Source organism: Dreissena polymorpha, chromosome 3, assembly GCF_020536995.1.
Source record: "Dreissena polymorpha isolate Duluth1 chromosome 3, UMN_Dpol_1.0, whole genome shotgun sequence".
Taxonomy (NCBI): Eukaryota; Metazoa; Mollusca; class Bivalvia; order Myida; family Dreissenidae; genus Dreissena; species Dreissena polymorpha.
Window position 1 is genome coordinate 64,608,371 of NC_068357.1, and position 18,814 is coordinate 64,627,184.

The following is an 18,814-nucleotide window of genomic DNA, read 5'->3' on the forward strand; positions in this document are numbered from 1 at the left end:
TTGTTTAAATTGATTTGACTTAAAAAAAATATTCCATCTTATTGTTGTACTGCTATTGTTATAACTATATATAATAGTACTAGTCATTATACTAGAATGTATACTCGTCTTTTTTGCATTCAAATAAGACCAATATAGGTGCTATGTTAACATGTAGTATCAATTTATATAAACAATTTTTTTTTTTCGTTTTTCGCTCGCCTGCAATCAAAACAAAATGGAATAAAAGTAAATTTATTTTTATTTCGCTCGCTCGCTTAATTTCTGGTTGGTTAAAATCCGTAGAACACATCATCAATTTGTTGTGGCCTGAGTGCTTATTGTACACATGATTTCAGTCCTCGACATACCCAGGAGTTACGACTATACAGACTTATATGTCTTGGTACGCTGTCAGTCCTCGACATACCCAGGAGTTACGACTGTACAGACTTATATGTCTTGGTACGCTGTCAGTCCTCGACATACCCAGGAGTTACGACTATACAGACTTATATGTCTTGGTACGCTGTCAGTCCTCGACATACCCAGGAGTTACGACTGTACAGACTTATATGTCTTGGTACGCTGTCAGTCCTCGACATACCCAGGAGTTACGACTGTACAGACTTATATGTCTTGGTACGCTGTCAGTCCTCGACATACCCAGGAGTTACGACTATACAGACTTATATGTCTTGGTACGCTGTCAGTCCTCGACATACCCAGGAGTTACGACTATACAGACTTATATGTCTTGGTACGCTGTCAGTCCTCGACATACCCAGGAGTTACGACTATACAGACTTATATGTCTTGGTACGCTGTCAGTCCTCGACATACCCAGGAGTTACGACTATACAGACTTATATGTCTTGGTACGCTGTCAGTCATCGACATACCCAGGAGTTACGACTATACAGACTTATATGTCTTGGTACGCTGTCAGTCCTCGACATACCCAGGAGTTACGACTGTACAGACTTATATGTCTTGGTACGCTGTCAGTCCTCGACATACCCAGGAGTTACGACTGTACAGACTTATATGTCTTGGTACGCTGTCAGTCCTCGACATACCCAGGAGTTACGACTATACAGACTTATATGTCTTGGTACGCTGTCAGTCCTCGACATACCCAGGAGTTACGACTGTACAGACTTATATGTCTTGGTACGCTGTCAGTCCTCGACATACCCAGGAGTTACGACTGTACAGACTTATATGTCTTGGTACGCTGTCAGTCCTCGACATACCCAGGAGTTACGACTATACAGACTTATATGTCTTGGTACGCTGTCAGTCCTCGACATACCCAGGAGTTACGACTATACAGACTTATATGTCTTGGTACGCTGTCAGTCCTCGACATACCCAGGAGTTACGACTATACAGACTTATATGTCTTGGTACGCTGTCAGTCCTCGACATACCCAGGAGTTACGACTGTACAGACTTATATGTCTTGGTACGCTGTCAGTCCTCGACATACCCAGGAGTTACGACTATACAGACTTATATGTCTTGGTACGCTGTCAGTCCTCGACATACCCAGGAGTTACGACTATACAGACTTATATGTCTTGGTACGCTGTCAGTCCTCGACATACCCAGGAGTTACGACTATACAGACTTATATGTCTTGGTACGCTGTCAGTCCTCGACATACCCAGGAGTTACGACTATACAGACTTATATGTCTTGGTACGCTGTCAGTCCTCGACATACCCAGGAGTTACGACTATACAGACTTATATGTCTTGGTACGCTGTCAGTCCTCGACATACCCAGGAGTTACGACTATACAGACTTATATGTCTTGGTACGCTGTCAGTCCTCGACATACCCAGGAGTTACGACTATACAGACTTATATGTCTTGGTACGCTGTCAGTCCTCGACATACCCAGGAGTTACGACTATACAGACTTATATGTCTTGGTACGCTGTCAGTCCTCGACATACCCAGGAGTTACGACTATACAGACTTATATGTCTTGGTACGCTGTCAGTCCTCGACATACCCAGGAGTTACGACTATACAGACTTATATGTCTTGGTACGCTGTCAGTCCTCGACATACCCAGGAGTTACGACTATACAGACTTATATGTCTTGGTACGCTGTCAGTCCTCGACATACCCAGGAGTTACGACTATACAGACTGATATGTCTTGGTACGCTGTCAGTCTCTGACTTTCCTATGAATGACTACTGTGCAGGAAGCGTTGTCTGTAAATGCTTTCAGTCTCTGACCCACTCGTTAGACGCAACTTTGCAGCCTGCTATGTCTGGGAACGTTTCCAGTCTCTTACTTACCCATGAGTTACGACTGGACAGGAAGCTGTGTCTGGGAATGCTTTCATTCTCTGACTTACTCATTACTGTTCAATGTACGTGAAGCCGTGTCTCGGAATTTATTTTTTTTTTCTCATTTATTTTTCCATATATGTTATTTACATTGATACCAGTTACATGTTCATACATAAAACATACAACATAAAAGGCATATTCATTCATGATTATTTTCGAGTTGTACATAAGTATATAGACATATACTACAATGTATTCATTCATTAAAGTTGTTACATATACAACATATATTTGTCAAAGTTATACAAAACACACACACGCACACACACACGCACACACGCACACACACACACGCACACACACACGCACACACGCACACACACACACACACACACACACACACACACAACACACACACACACACACACACACACACACACACACACACACACACACACACACACACACACACACACACACACACACACACACACACACACACACACACACACACACACACACACACACACACACACACACACACACACAATACACAATGTGTTTAGACGGTTCTTGAAAAAATAACAACATTTTTAAACATGTTCAGAGCATAATAAAAAAGTTTTTAATTATTAATTTGGATATACTTTTGGTTGACGTTTTTTTTTAAAAATAAAAAAAAAATAAAACATACTATTATTGATACTATGGGTTAATATGTATTCAAAGAGGTTATCTAAGTTGTATTGGTTGCAAAATATCTAACGAAGTGGATCCATTTTTGGTTATGTTTTTCAAGTTTGTTTTTAGAAAGGGCAATTTCTGCTTCTGTCTGTATTTTTATCTTAAGATAATTAAGAAAAATGTTGAAGTTTGGGATACATTTTTTTATTTTCATGTTAAATATGAATGTTTTTATTAAGATTAATATAAAATTTAAAACATCGCTGTAAACCTTTTTGTCGATAATACCAAAAAAAGCCATTTCTTTGTTTAATTTTATTTCAATATTCACTTGTTTTAGAAAGTACTGCAGTTTTGTCCATAATTCTTGAATGTAAGCGCATTCCCAAAATAAGTGGTCAATTGTTTCAATATCTGATTGGCAAAACTCGCACAAACTACACTCTTTCAGTCCGCATTTTGTTAAAAATTTATTTGTTGGTATTATTCGAGATAAGAATTTATATTGAAAGTTACGCAGATATGTATCAATGGTTGACTTAAATGGAATTATATATATTATTCTCCAGTCGGTATTTTCATTTACATTCAATTGTTTTTTCCATTTCATTTCAGTAGAGTTGTCATTTGTATTTTGTGATTTTTGTTGTATACTATAAAGTGTTTTGTTTATTTGCTTGGAATTCTCTATTACATTACAAAACGTTTTTTCTGGCATTGTACATGTATTTATCCCTTGTGTTTGCAATATTGTTTTATATTCGTTTGGAATCGCGGATAATAGTGAATAATAATTTAAAAATTCTTGTGGATTTATGTTATATAAGTATTGCATTTCACTAAACGTATAATATGTATTTATTTGATAATTGTAAAAATGGCCAATTGTTTTTACACCCTTATTATACCAGTTTACTAGGAATATAGATTTGTTATTGATTTTTATATCTTTGTTGTTCCATATAACATGATGACATAAGGGGATATTTTTTTGTGAATTATTATATTGGTTTTTGATGTTTTGCCATGCGGTAAGCATCTCTTTTAAGAATACATTTTCTTTACTTACTTTATTTATTATTGCTTCATCTAAGTTACATTCAAATATTAGACTTGTTCCAACGTTTTTTAGTTTTTCGTGTAGCAGGAGTTTCCATTTACCATGATTATTTTTATCTAGGAATCTTTTAACCCAGCCCGCTTTTATGGCGTTCAAAAAACAATTAATGTCTGTAAGCTTAAGGCCTCCATTTTCATAAGGTTGAGTTAATCGTTTTCTTTTGATTTTGTCTGGCTTATCATCCCAAATAAATTTAAACATAGATGTTGTTAATCCATCTAATACTTCCTTTGTTGGATTTGGGAGAACTGAAAAAGGATATATTAATTTTGGTAATGCAAAAGTTTTTATTACAGTAATTTTTCCCATTAAAGTGAGTTTTCGATGTTGCCATTGCTTTAAGCAGGCTTCAAATTCCTTAATCTTCGGCATAAGGTTTTTTTCAACATTAAGTTTGTGTTGATTGTAAAAATTCATTCCTAGCGTTTTAGCTCCATCAGATGTCCAAATAAATTTACATTCGATACAATATTCAAATTTTGAGTTTTTAAGAGATCCAATTCTCATTACTGTAGATTTTGATGAGTTGAGGTTTAGTCCTGATATTTTGCTAAAGTTTTGAAGGGTTTCCACTAGGGTTTCAAATGACTTTGCTGATCCATCATTAAAAAAGATGCATCGTCAGCAAAAAAAGTTTGCTTAATTTCCTCGTCGTTAATTGTTATTCCTCTGATCATTTTATTGGCATTTATATAATTTGATAGTATTTCTATACATAAAATAAATAAGTATGATGATAGTGGACAACCTTGTCGAACACCTTTTTCTATTTTAAAACTTCTAGAAAGGTTACCATTGTTTATAATGATACTATTTATATCTTTGTAAAATACCTTTATCCACTGAATTAGCTGTGGTCCAAAATTGAGGTGTTCAAGACAATGTGTGATAAAAGAGTGATTTAAACTATCAAATGCTTTTTCGAAGTCTGCAAAGAATAACAGTCCAGGTTTATTGTTAATTTCAAGATATTCAATTACATCGAATAGTAATCTTACATTTTCACCTATATATCGGTCTTTCATGAAACCAGTTTGGTCATAACTTATTATTTGATTCAAGACTTGTTTGAGGCGGTTAGCTATATACTTAGTTGCGATTTTGTAATCGATATTCAATAAACTAATTGGTCTCCAATTTGCTATGTAATCCAAGTTTTTATCAGGTTTTGGGATAAGTGTTATGATGCCCTGTTTTTGTAGACCAGTTAATTCGCCATTGTCAAAAGAATAATTTATTGATTTGGTGTAGTATTCTTTTAATGTGGGCCAAAATATTTTATAGAATTCAACAGTAAGTCCGTCAGAGCCAGGACTTTTATTATTTGCCATTCCTAATAATGCACATCCACATTCATAATCCGTAAGTTTTCCTTCACATTTTGATTTGTTTTCTTCACTTAGTTTATTAATAGGAACTGCGAAGAAATCCGAAGCATTTTCTTCAATGCGATTTTGTTTATAAAGAGATTCAAAATAGTTTGCTTCTGCTTCTAATATTATGTCTTTATCTTTTAATATTGTGTTATCTACAATCAGTTTATGAATAGTTTTCTTTTCAGCTTTCCTTTTTTCTAGGTTGGCAAAATATGCTGAATTCTTTTCATTTCCTTCGACTTGAGTAGCTTTTGATCTTAGAATGTATCCATTAATCTTTTTGTCATATATTTGTTCTAGTTCTTGTTGTTTTGTTTTTATTTGCTGCGTTATATTTTCTGTTAAGTTAGTAGGATTACATTTTATTAAATTCTGTTCTAATTCCTTAATTTCTGCAATTAAGATTTCTTCTTCCTTTTTTGATTGTTTATTCTTTATTGAACAGTATTTTATTGTTTCATTACGGATTGTACTTTTAATTAGTTCCCACATTGTGTTTGGATTACATTCTTTATTTAAATTTGTTATGTCGTTGATACTTTGTTTGATTTTGTTTTGGTATTCGACATCTAGTAAAATAGAATTGTTAAGTTTAAAGTATCCTCTTCCTTTTCCTAAAAGTAAATTATCTATAGTTAACTGTACATATTAGTGATCCGTTTTATATCCAGGTTTTATGTTACATTTTGATATAAGGTTACATAAGTTATTAGATATCAAGAAAAAGTCAAGCCTTCAGAATATATGCAATTTACAGGTAGAATGCCATGTGAATTGGGGTTTGTCTGGATGTTTCATTCTCCAAATGTCACTGTGTTCATTGGTTGCCATTAATTCATTTAGAAGTTTTCTGCATTTTGTATGGGTATTAAAATTACCGTTTTTCTTATCCAGTCCTGTTAAGACGGTATTAAAATCACCACCTATTATAACATTTTTATCGGCGTTTGACAATAAATAGTTGTTAAGTTTTTGGAAAACATATGTGTCATCTTTATTTGGCCCGTAAATGTTAATAAGTGTGATGTCAATATCTTGGATTTTGATGTCTACAGCTATTAACCTGCCATTAATTATTTCAGTGAAGTTAGATAGTTCCATGTCACTGTTGGGATGTAAAAATATCCCTACACCTTCGCTATTTGACTTACATCCACTATAAACAAAACGACCGGGCCAGTCATGTTTCCATTGTTGAAAATTTGATTCAGTTAAATGTGTCTCTTGCAACATGAATATCGAGTAATTTAAACCTTTAAGCCATTCAAACACTTGCATTCTTTTATCTTTGTTACCTAAACCCCTCACGTTCAACGTTAATATTGTAGTTTCCATTTATGTATTGGATAGCCCATGTTAAAGCATGAATTTTTAGTCAAGTATGTATATATTTTTTTGTCAACTGTTAATTTAATAGTATGATTATCTGTGTAATTCATAGTGTATGGTTTGTCATAAAGGAATCTTAAAAGGTAGGTTAAATGTTCAAGAGTGTTATATTACTTTATTTGACTTTATAATATAGATATCAACATTTTACTTTAGTTTTTTGTCGGTTGGGTGTCGAAAGCAAAATTTGACAAAAAACACTGGGATGATGCATCAAAAAAAATGTTTTGTTTTAAATATTATTTTTTCCTATTTCGTTATAAACATTTGTTTTATTAACGAAAAAGGATTTGTAATTATCTTCACTATGTAGACAGATGAATAACGTTTTAAGTGGCTATGTTTTTTTCAGATACTCTTGTGTGTATATGATGAACAACTTACAAATTAATGAAAACATAACAATAATTGAGCATTATACAGATTAAGGATTTAAAAACATATTTGTCTGTGATGACTTCTGTACGCGTTGCAGTCATGTTTTAGATGTTAAATGTATTGTTATTTAAGTGTATAATAAGAGCTAGCATTTTGATTAATAAAATACAAATTTATGCATTCTATAGGCTACAAGTTTAAAAGTTATGATTGTGAAAACTGCTGTACGAAATGCATGCTTGTTTTAAATGTTACCTGTAGTTTTTAATTTTACACAGAACAAAACAAAAAAAAAAGCATTTGAAAGAACAAAAAATATACAATGATTCATACCAAAATTGAGTATGCATATGTAATATGCGTACCTTTGTCTTTCAAACAATGACACGTATAAGGTTATACATATATACATAATTTTACAAGTTACACGTGCAGAGATATATGCAGTATAAAGGACAATAATGACAACGCCTTTTAAAATACGCATGCACAAGGAAAATTGACAATGACCTCATAATAAGTGTATATAATTATATGTTGTGTTATGTCCATAAACGTTTACACACGTGACAATTACATAACAATGTAAAATTACACAAAGAGTGCTTATAATACAATGTGATTTTTTTTCAGGTGTTATAACGGTTTATGCCTGATCAAGTTTATGGAATATAATAACACATATACCTTATTATTTGTATATATAGTTTTCAAAAAGTATATGTATATATTGTTTGCACATGTACTATGCGTACATTTGTATTTTAAACAATGACACGTATACGGTTATACATATATAAATACATTTTCAAACAAGTTATACATGCAGAGACATATACAGTGTAAATGACAATAATGACAACGCCTACTAACGTTCGCATGCACTAAAAAGACTGTCAATTACTTTATAATAAGTATATATAATTATCTAGTTTTTTATGTCTATTAACGTTAACTTGTGGCAATTGCATAATGAAATTATTATTATTATCAGTTGTTATAACCGTTTATGCCTGATCAAACTTATGGAATATAATAACACATATACCTTATTATTTGTATATATAGTTTTTTTTTAAGTATATGTATATATTGTATGCACATGTAATATTCGTACCTTTGTATTTTAAACAATGACACGTATACGGTTATACATATATAAATACATTTTCAAACTATTTACACATTCAGAGACATTATACTGATTAAGGATTTAAAACATATTTGTCTGTGATGACTACTGACTACTGTACGCGTTGCAGTCATGTTTTAGATGTTAAATGTATTGTTACTTAAGCGTATAATAAGAGCTAGCTTTTTGATTAATAAAATACAAATTTATGCATTCTATAGGCTACAAGTTTAAAAGTTATGATTGTGAAACTGTTGTACGAAATGCATGCTTGTTTTAAATGTTACCTGTAGTTTTAAATTTTACACAGAACAAAACAGAAAAAAAGCATTTGAAAGAACAAAAAATATACACTGATTCATACTAAAATTGTGTATGCATATGTAATATGCGTACCTTTGTCTTTCAAACAATGACACGTATAAGGTTATACATATATACATAATTTTACAAGTTACACGTGCAGAGATATATGCAGTATAAAGGACAATAATGACAACGCCTTTTAAAATACGCATGCACAAGGAAAATTGACAATGACCTCATAATAAGTGTATATAATTATATGTTGTGTTATGTCCATAAACGTTTACACACGTGACAATTACATAACAATGTAAAATTACACAAAGAGTGCTTATAATACAATGTGATTTTTTTTCAGGTGTTATAACGGTTTATGCCTGATCAAATTTATGAAATATAATAACACATATACCTTATTATTTGTATATATAGTTTTCAAAAAGTATATGTATATATTGTTTGCACATGTACTATGCGTGCATTTGTATTTTAAACAATGACACGTATACGGTTATACATATATAAATACATTTTCAAACAAGTTACACATGTAGAGACATATACAGTGTAAATGACAATAATGACAACGCCTACTAACGTGCGCATGCACTAAAAAGACTGTCAATTACTTTATAATAAGTATATATAATTATCTAGTTTTTTTATGTCTATTAACGTTAACTTGTGGCAATTGTATAATGAAATTATTATTATTATCAGGTGTTATAACCGTTTATGCCTAATCAAACTTATGGAATATAATAACACATATACCTTATTGTTTGTATATATAGTTTTTTTTTAAAGTATATGTATATATTGTATGCACATGTAATATTCGTACCTTTGTATTTTAAACAATGACACGTATACGGTTATACATTTATAAATACATTTTCAAACTAGTTACACATTCAGAGACATATGCAGTATAAAGGACAATAATGACAACGCCTACTAACGTGCGCATACACTAAAAAAGACTGTCAGTTGCTTTATAATTAATGTATGTTATTATATAGTGTTTTATGTTCATTAACGTTAACTTGTGGCAATTGCATAACAATTTTAAAGTACAAAATATTGATTATAATACAATGTAACTATAATTGTAGTGTGTTATAAAGGTTTATGGAAATTTTGTTATACTACAATGCAACTATATTTGTAATGTGTTATAAAGGTTCATGGAAAGTTTGTTATACTACATGTAGATAATAAGTATAGTTTGTGCACATCACATTTATTAATGATAAATGATTACAATGTAACTATAATTGTAGTGTGTTATAAAGGTTTATGGAAAGTTTGTTATACTACAATGCAACTATATTTGTAATGTGTTATAAAGGTTCATGGAAAGTTTGTTATACTACATGTAGATAATAAGTATAGTTTGTGCACATCACATTTATTAATGATAAATGATTACAATGTAACTATAATTGTAGTGTGTTATAAAGGTTTATGGAAAGTTTGTTATACTACAATGCAACTATATTTGTAATGTGTTATAAAGGTTCATGGAAAGTTTGTTATACTACATGTAGATAATAAGTATAGTTTGTATACATCACATTTATTAATGATAATGTCTCGGAATGCTTTCAGTAGTTAACATTTGACTGTCTCCATCGCTCGCTTATGAGTTCTACCATGCATACAGCTTGATTCGATTATTCTGTAAGCCATCATTAATGGCATTCACATTTGCTAGCAACAGGTGCGAAATTAAATGCGAAGAAATATTGAAGAAATCATGTCATATCTTTGCAATTTTACTAATCCGATTCAGTTATCTATAATCTTATACCATAAATGACAAATTTATCGATAATCAATAATCGTTCTCTTGCCGATAATTACTCTTCGATCTCTCATTCAAAACTCCACGCTACGGAAAGACTTTGCGCATACAGACGACGGCGGTTATTATTGATCTGCAATACAAACATTTGAAAGAGTTTCGTCGCGCTTGAGAGGGTACGAAAGTGAACTGTGACAGGCACTGGAAAGGACTTACATACATACATGTTTTAAGTCAGCGTCGAAAACACAAATTGTTGTGATATACAAGTTTGACGACGGAAAGGTAATTTTATTTATAAATATGTTTTTGAAATGTATGTAAGAGTGTATTGTGTATTAAAATAAAGTTAGGTTAACAAATAACGTTATAATTTTATACATATAATACCAATAGTACACCCTGTGTGTTGCCGTATTCATTGTTTATTGTGGAATGAGACTGTTACTTAATTATGCATATACGCGTTGTGTTCATTGTTCGAGGTTTAGGCTAATCAGGGTCGACACTTTCTGCCTAGACTTGAGTTGTGTTAAGAAGAGACTACTCATATGTATACAATTTCCATAAAAGATGAAAGCGTCATCTCTGATTAGCCGGTGTAGACTGTGCCTGCTCATCTGGGGTGACACTTCACGCACATAACTCGAGCTCTTTTTTCCCAGAACAATACGGCCGCTTTAATCACCGCGAATGCAATGAAGAATGTCCGTGTTAGTTGCTTTAATACAATTACAGTGGAAAATATTGTCACGGATAAGCATGTGGTGTGTACGCAGGCTTATACGGGACGACACTATGCACATGCGTTAAACCCTGTTTTCCCAGAAAGAGACTCAAACAAGGCTTTAACAATGCCTTTTACTGCTACTCAATACTCCGATAACTGTGCAAATATAAAGGGACGTTTTTTTTCATAATTCAACACACAACAAATCTCATTTTCTACAAGTATTCCTCAAATATTTAAACAACTTGATGTCGTCGTATGTAAGTAGGTTAAATAAATGCCCTGAGCAAGCAAACGAAAATGGTTTGTTTATTCACAACTTCGCCGGATTTATATTTGTACCATTAATATGAATCAATTTTTTCATTTTAGAAAATGTATACTACCACGAGAGTAAAGAAACCAATTGTCATTGTGACTGGTAATAAAAACAAACTATCCGAATTTAAGCAAATGCTTGGAGATGACTTTCCATGTGAGGTAAATATTCTATGCTGCTTCTATTTAGTGCAATATTTTAAGAAGTACACATTTCTTTCATTTCTCCAACTATTTACATGTATATATATCACCTTAAGAACATTGAACGAACAAATAGCAGTATGTCGTAGAATTGGTCATATGCAAAACAAAAACAAAATACTCCGCCCTTCTGTTGTATTTGTCCTAAGTTGATTTATAAGGTTAAAAAATATTATGCAATATAAAGGATTATGTGATTTTGTTTACCCCTAATAATTTGCCGACTCTTTTTTGAATGACAAGTTGCGATTGTTTAATAACACAATGCATAAACACGGACTATAGATGACAATATACGCTCCGTGGCATAAATAATCATTTTTATATTTGATATCGCAGAATATATACGATTATAAACAAGCATTTTTAACACAGTTGGCAACATTTGGTCCTAAAGCACGTATAGACTTTTTTAAATTAAATCTAGGAGCCCTTTACAGACCAGTGGACACAAAGCTTATAGGATAATTGCATGAATGGATTTACATTGATGCTATTATCGATTACCCCGTCAGGTTGTCAGTCAAGATGTAGATTTACCTGAATATCAAGGTGAACCCGAGGACATTGCTCGCAGCAAGTGTGAGCTGGCCGCCCAAACCATCAAAGGACCATGTCTCACTGAGGACACCAGTCTGTGTTTCAATGCCCTTGGAGGCATGCCTGGCCCGTACATCAAATGGTTCTTGAAGCCACTTGGACCTGCAGGTGATACTACTACTTTCTTGTAATTTAACTAGGGCCATAACAGCCCGTTTGATTTCTTAACGACTGTGCACAAACCATGAGGTGCGTAAGGTTAAAAGGCAATATACCAATTTATATTTTATGGGTAAAAGTAGTTTTAAAGTGAGTGTAAGCCATTTTTTTAAACAGGAATACGTTGTAATAATCATTGCCATTCTTGGATAACGATGCATATTTCTCGGTCCTTAAAGACATAACGAAACTTACGACATATATTTTTAAAAGTAAAAATACACCTGAAAACCAAAAATTACCTTATAGTTTCTTTACACAAGCCATCAAGTAGATACATTTTCAAATTTCTAAAGATCTAAGATATTTAGTGTAAGTTATGACAGTATTATTTTGCAAGTCCTTAAATCAGTACAATACGATTCTAGTATACCTGAAAATACATTAAGACGTTCATTATCTTATGACTTGAAAAAACAAACATGCGTCTGGCGCATAGTTAAGTGTAGAATCTACAAAATCATCGAATATTGCACAACACGTCTTTGTACTGATATAATTTTGTCTTTTAAATATTTACCAATTATGAACTCGTTATTTGAAGAACATTTGCCTGTCAGTAAAAGTCGAGATAAATAAATTAATGAACATTTTGTATCGGTTCTCTGGTTATTTGCAAACCGTAATTTAGTTTTCCATTTACCTCAAAACACCTCGTGTTACAATAAATTGCTTAAATATTTAAGAGTGTTTGTATTTATTGGGGAGTTTGCCTAAATTCACCATATAAAAAAGTAAAACAAAAAAAACACAATATTAAACAGCTCAATACCAGCATTTGGATAAGTTTGTAAAAACATTTATAAATCTTCTATGTATTGAGCCACTAGAAAGAGAGATAACATCCCTTGTCTTAACATGCTTAACACCGGTCTTTAAATGCAGATACATATATTTTGTTTACTGATTTTCAAAACTTTACCACGTATATCAGAATAAAATTATATGAACCAAAGTTCATTTCGATATGTATTATCAAAACATTTGTATATTAATAAATGCTAAATAAAGCCGTTTATTGATATTTAAATAATATTGATTTAAAAACAATAAGGAAACTATGGCATTCGTGGTGGAAAAATCGAAAACCAAATTGCGCATCTAAAATAAGGTTGTCTTTTTAACAAAACGACTTGATTCTATCATTCCATATAGTGGTAAATAACTTAAAAAAACAACTTAATTTATACCTCTGTAATAAGCATTACAACTACCATCACTTTTTCTGAACAGTTGAATAAAAGTTCCATTTTCTACCAGCCAAATTTACCGGGGAAAAAACAACAAGAAGCTTATATCGCGTTAAACTATTTACAAATAAGGGATGAGAAAATATCATTTAATACACATTCTATGTCCTAAAACTGATTACGTTTTGATAGTTTGATTGGCTCCTGAACGTCATTAATCGATGTTGGAAAACCAAATTCGTAATTATAGTTGATATCTGCATCAAAATTTTGGTTCGCAAACAAATGTACCGTTGGGTTCTTGAAAAATATCCTATTCTAAGAATCCATCAGAATCATCCAAAGATAGAGTTGTCGACGTGATGTTTTTCTGCTTGTTACAATATTTGAAAAAGCAATCCGTAGATTTACTATTTTACAAGTTTTCGATACACATTTTCTACTAACTAATTCTCTTTTTATTTTATTTTATTTTTAATCTTGTATACAATCGCTTTCGTATTATGCATACTAAGCAAAAGAGGAACGAGCGAAATAAAACGAATAGTAACAGATTTGAAAATAATTGTTCAGCGACATCTTTCAAGTGGCATGCACACTAAATGGTCATTAACAAAAACGCTTAACCAAATCTGATTTGTATTGATCCTGTTTAAAGGGATCTTTTCACGCTTTGGTAAATTGACAAAATTGAAAAAAGTTGTTTCAATTCGCAAATTTTCGTTTTAGTTATGATATTTGTGAGGAAACAGTAATACTGAACATTTACCATGGTCTAATATAGCCATTATATGCATCTTTTGACGATTTTAAAACCTAAAAATTATAAAGCGTTGCAACGCGAAACGATTGAATAATTTGGAGAGTTCTGTTTTTGTCGTTAAATTTTGTGAAACTACGAAGATTGCTTTTATAAGGTATAAAATACAACAACTAGTGTAATCGGCGGAATAGCTCAGTAAGCTAAAGCGTTTTTACTTCAGGACTCTGGCAGGACTCCAGGGGTCACTGGTTCGAAACCTGGTCCGGGCAATGTTCTTTTCCTTTTTTTAATTTTATTCTTGATTTTTTACTAGAGCTTTTACGATCCAATGTTTACATTTATCGATATAAAGCATTTAATGAATAAGTTAAAAAATGCCAAAATCTGTGAAAAGGCCCCTTTAAAGGTTGCCTTCCTTCTCTCATACTTGCATAGTAGCAAAAACCAAAACGTGTCTCATTGACTGTGCTTGTAGATACACTTTTTCATATTTTAATTATTTCGTAGTTCTACTTCGTCAGGTCGTCCTTTGATTTTCTACTGACGTAACAACAAATCTTGGTTTGCTGAATACTTGATAGCCAAGCGACTGCTAGAAACTTGGCCCGAGCCTTTCTCCATGAGTTCCGTATCAACAACTTTTTATCGGGAAACACCATGGAGTTCGCTTACTTAAGACTTCTCATAATCACAACCTTCCGCCGGGCATGCCTCAAATGCTGACCTTTTTTCGGCTTATACCTTTGCTATCTGTAAACATATCGCTATTTTGTTCATTATGTTATCCTTACGTTTATCGGTACCCATAACACTGCACACAATTCACTTATCTTATACATTACGCAATATGTATTATAGACACGAAAAATATAATGATTTACCTTTACCTAAAAAATATAGCATGAATGTCCAAAAATACATCCCAATAAGACATACACCATATATAATATAGATCATATAGAATTAATACATGTTTACCTGGTTATACCATAACTGTAAAAACGGACCATGCATTCTTAGTTTTCTCGCCATATTCAAACCAAAAACTGGAGGTTTGAAGCATATAAAACTACAATAAATTCCCATCATTCTGTTTCAGGTCTACACAAGATGTTGACAGGATTTGAGGACAAGACTGCAGAAGCTGTATGCATATTTGCGTATTCCTCTGGTGAACCCAATTCAGATATCCAGCTGTTTGTGGGTAGAACCACAGGAACAATAGTTGAACCCAGGGGACCAACAAACTTTGGGTGGGACCCTTGTTTTCAGCCTGACGGCTTCGACCAGACATATGCTGAGATATCGAAGGATCAGAAAAATACCATCTCACACAGGGGCAAGGCAATGCAGGCCTTCAAAGACTTCATAATGAAACAGAGTGGTTCTGGAAACAGAAAATGATAATTCCAGTCTGTTGATTTACTTATTCACGAATTTCTTTGCTTTTATATTACTCAAAGGTGTTGATGTAATTTTGCAAGAAGTTGTTTGAAACTTATAATTAACATATATATAAATGTTCATATCATAGGACCTTCTTCTTTTTTTTAAATTAAATATTAAATCAGTTTAATCCAATATGTTGAAAAAAATATCCAAAGTAAAATTAATGTGCATGTTTATAAAGCACATGTAGATATAAGTGGATAAAGCACATTTTTCGTAAATTTTGACAACGTATTTAAATGTTTATACAAAATACAAACTTTGCATCAAGCGTTGGACATGTTAGCGCGGTATAATCTTTGTTTCTCTGAATTTATTATGTGCATTTACAATTTCAATCATTTGACGGCCGTTGAAATTTAACGATTGGCAGATTTTTGAAAATAATGCGAAATATATTGAAAAAAACATATTAAACCTAATCACCCTGTAAAATTATCCACAAAAATATCCGGACCTGAGTTCCACCTCGGAAGTTGCATTGGCCTATTTATTAATGCATCTCAAAAAAAAGAGGTGGCGCTCGTGAATAACGGCCGTGCATTTGAAAACAGAAAGCCGATCCCCGCTTTCCTATTTAAACATTCATTGAATGTAGACATATGTTTGTTTTCTTATTTGTATAAATTTATTTAAGTATTTAAATTGATATTTACTTGGTATTTACTTTTAATGTATTTAATTAGCCTCAAGACAATGTGAGTTGCATTTAACAAATTTGAAGATAGTGAATAACCTTATATTTAAATTGTGTGCTTTAGTCTGATATGTGTTAAACGTGGTCCAGACGAATATGATCTCTTATAAGAGATTGGGGAGCGCGGATCATCACATTCATCAGAGACTTCATAAATAAACGAAATGATTTCGGAGACCGCGATTGATCTATTAATACTTAAAGTATCAAATTACTGCTGTACAGTCCCGGATAATCCATTAGGCCGAGTAGGCAACTGTATATGGGCCCCGCAACTTTTAGGGGCCCCATGAGACCGTGACGAAATTAAATACGTAAATATACATACTACAGTGATTGTTTTCCGAAATTGTTAATCTTATAGTTAATGATGTCATAATGGCATTAAGGTATTATAATGACATTTTATACATATAAAGGGATATTGTCACAGTTTATGTCTTAGTCTTGGCACTAGTTGGCTAACTTAAACGAGTTAAATCGATTCAACATTGGCGTTCTGGTAGGTACTGGGCCACGGTCGTGGGCCCAAAATGTTTAACTGCCTTATGACCTCCAGGGTGCTAAAGCGGTACTGCTGCTGTGCGGTATGTGTTGTACGTATATGCTGTAAAAAAAAGTTGTTATCAAATTTCATCTGATCTAAGTGCTAGTTCAATTATTTGCTCATCATTTTCATTCGTTTGAAAATACAGTTGTAAACATTGTTACGTAAACACCCGTATGCCGGCCTTTCAGATTATTTATGAAAGAAAGACTGTGTCGCCAACAGATTTGGACTTTTATCAACAGTGAAATTAAAATATATATATTGTCACAGTGAGCGCATAAATAATAATAAAATAATCCCCTAGAGTTATCTTAGAGTAAGGGACGTTTCCATCCAACATGCCATGCACATTTTGGCATTTCGTTTTATATGTTCAACTATCAGGGAGATATTGTCCTTCCGTCATTAATTGGGCTTAAATTTCGCATTGTAAAAGCTTCAAACATATAACTGAATTGTGACCTACTGATTTAGACCAACGTTCCAGAACGAGACCCATCTAGAAATGCCCAATATATTAAGAACTTTAAAATTCTGAGAAGTTCTATAACACCAAGACAAAACATAGAAATGTAGCTCCATTGTTCAGTGCACTCATTCCCTGTTAAAAATCGTCTCGCAAAGTTTCATCAGATAATGGTCTTTTTATATATACATAGCTTTTAGGATTTACAAATATATGCTTAATCTGCCAGATTTTGAGTCAAATGGATAAAAAAAGTTAAATCTATACTAGTTGACACTGGGAGAAATGATATTTGGCTACATCAAAATGGTATAAGGGACACAACTGTTAAATATAAAATAAAGGATATCCTTTTAGGTCAAAATGTCCAAAGTTGGCATACATCTCTAGCTAACTCTAGTAAGGGTATAAATTACTCACTTATAAAAGACAATATGAATCTTGAAAGTTATTTGCTGAAATTAAGTAATAAAGAATCGATAAGTATGATAAGATTTAGAACTGGCAATCATTACTTCCCAATAGAAACCGGTAGGTGGGAAAGTATTGATATTTCAGAGAGAAAATGCACACTCTGTAATCTTAATGATGTAGGAGATGAATTTCATTTTCTGCTGAAATGCCCATTCTTTGAGTCAGATACGAAAACATATATTAAGAAATATTACTTCTGCAGACCAAATATGTTTAAATACAAAGAATTACTATTAAGTTCTTCAACTATTGTATTAAAAAACACTTCCAAATTCATGCAAATACTAATGAATACAGTTTCTAGATAATCTAATTATTTCCAAGTACTTAAAAATTACTTTACTAATTTATAAACATTGTTATATGTCTCTTCCGTGCATATAGCAGCATATTATATAAGTTGAGTTGTACACGCATAGTTAATTTTACTTCTCAATGCAAGAAAATGTCACACTGTGTTGTATAACATGATCATCTTTTCAAGTGCCTATGCACTACAATAATCCTATAGTTACAAGTATTGTAATATATCACTATGATACTATTTTTTATTTAATTTTTGCAAGAAAATGTCGCAATGTGTTGTATAACATGATCATCTTTTCAAGTGCCTATGCACTACAACAATCCTATAGTCACAAATGCTGTAATATACCTCTATGATACTATTGTTGATTTAAGTTTTGCTCCTAAACTTATGCGCATGCATAGCATGTATTTTTAACAGTGCA

General features: G+C 32.5%; 1 protein-coding gene and 1 long non-coding RNA gene across 4 annotated transcripts; both read left to right on the forward strand.

Annotated features, from left to right (window-relative positions):
• The first annotated feature begins 7,081 nt into the window (after positions 1-7,081).
• Positions 7,082-10,238, forward strand: LOC127874499 (uncharacterized). 3 transcript variants are annotated; one of them, XR_008046950.1, is made up of 3 exons: positions 7,082-9,107; positions 9,471-9,803; positions 9,972-10,238. It is a non-coding gene; the product is annotated as an uncharacterized LOC127874499 (long non-coding RNA). The 3 variants fall into 3 exon arrangements; XR_008046951.1 differs by having other exon boundaries at positions 7,082-8,305; XR_008046952.1 differs by having other exon boundaries at positions 7,082-8,169; positions 9,334-9,803.
• A 382-nt stretch (positions 10,239-10,620) lies between these two features.
• On the forward strand, positions 10,621-16,545 carry LOC127874497 (inosine triphosphate pyrophosphatase-like). Its single transcript, XM_052418859.1, has 4 exons — positions 10,621-10,768; positions 11,586-11,693; positions 12,251-12,443; positions 15,547-16,545. Exons 2-4 carry the CDS (start codon positions 11,589-11,591, stop codon positions 15,849-15,851), a joined length of 603 nt encoding a protein of 200 aa, XP_052274819.1. The 5' UTR covers positions 10,621-10,768; positions 11,586-11,588; the 3' UTR covers positions 15,852-16,545.
• Positions 16,546-18,814: the final 2,269 nt, after the last annotated feature.

Coding starts and splice junctions, on each gene's coding strand:
- LOC127874497 (XM_052418859.1), top strand. CDS start 11,589: ATGTATACTACCACGAGAGTAAAGAAACCAATTGTCATTGTGACTGGT. Junction 11,694..12,250: donor GAGATGACTTTCCATGTGAG/GTAAATATTCTA, acceptor TTACCCCGTCAG/GTTGTCAGTCAAGATGTAGA. Junction 12,444..15,546: donor GAAGCCACTTGGACCTGCAG/GTGATACTACTA, acceptor ATTCTGTTTCAG/GTCTACACAAGATGTTGACA.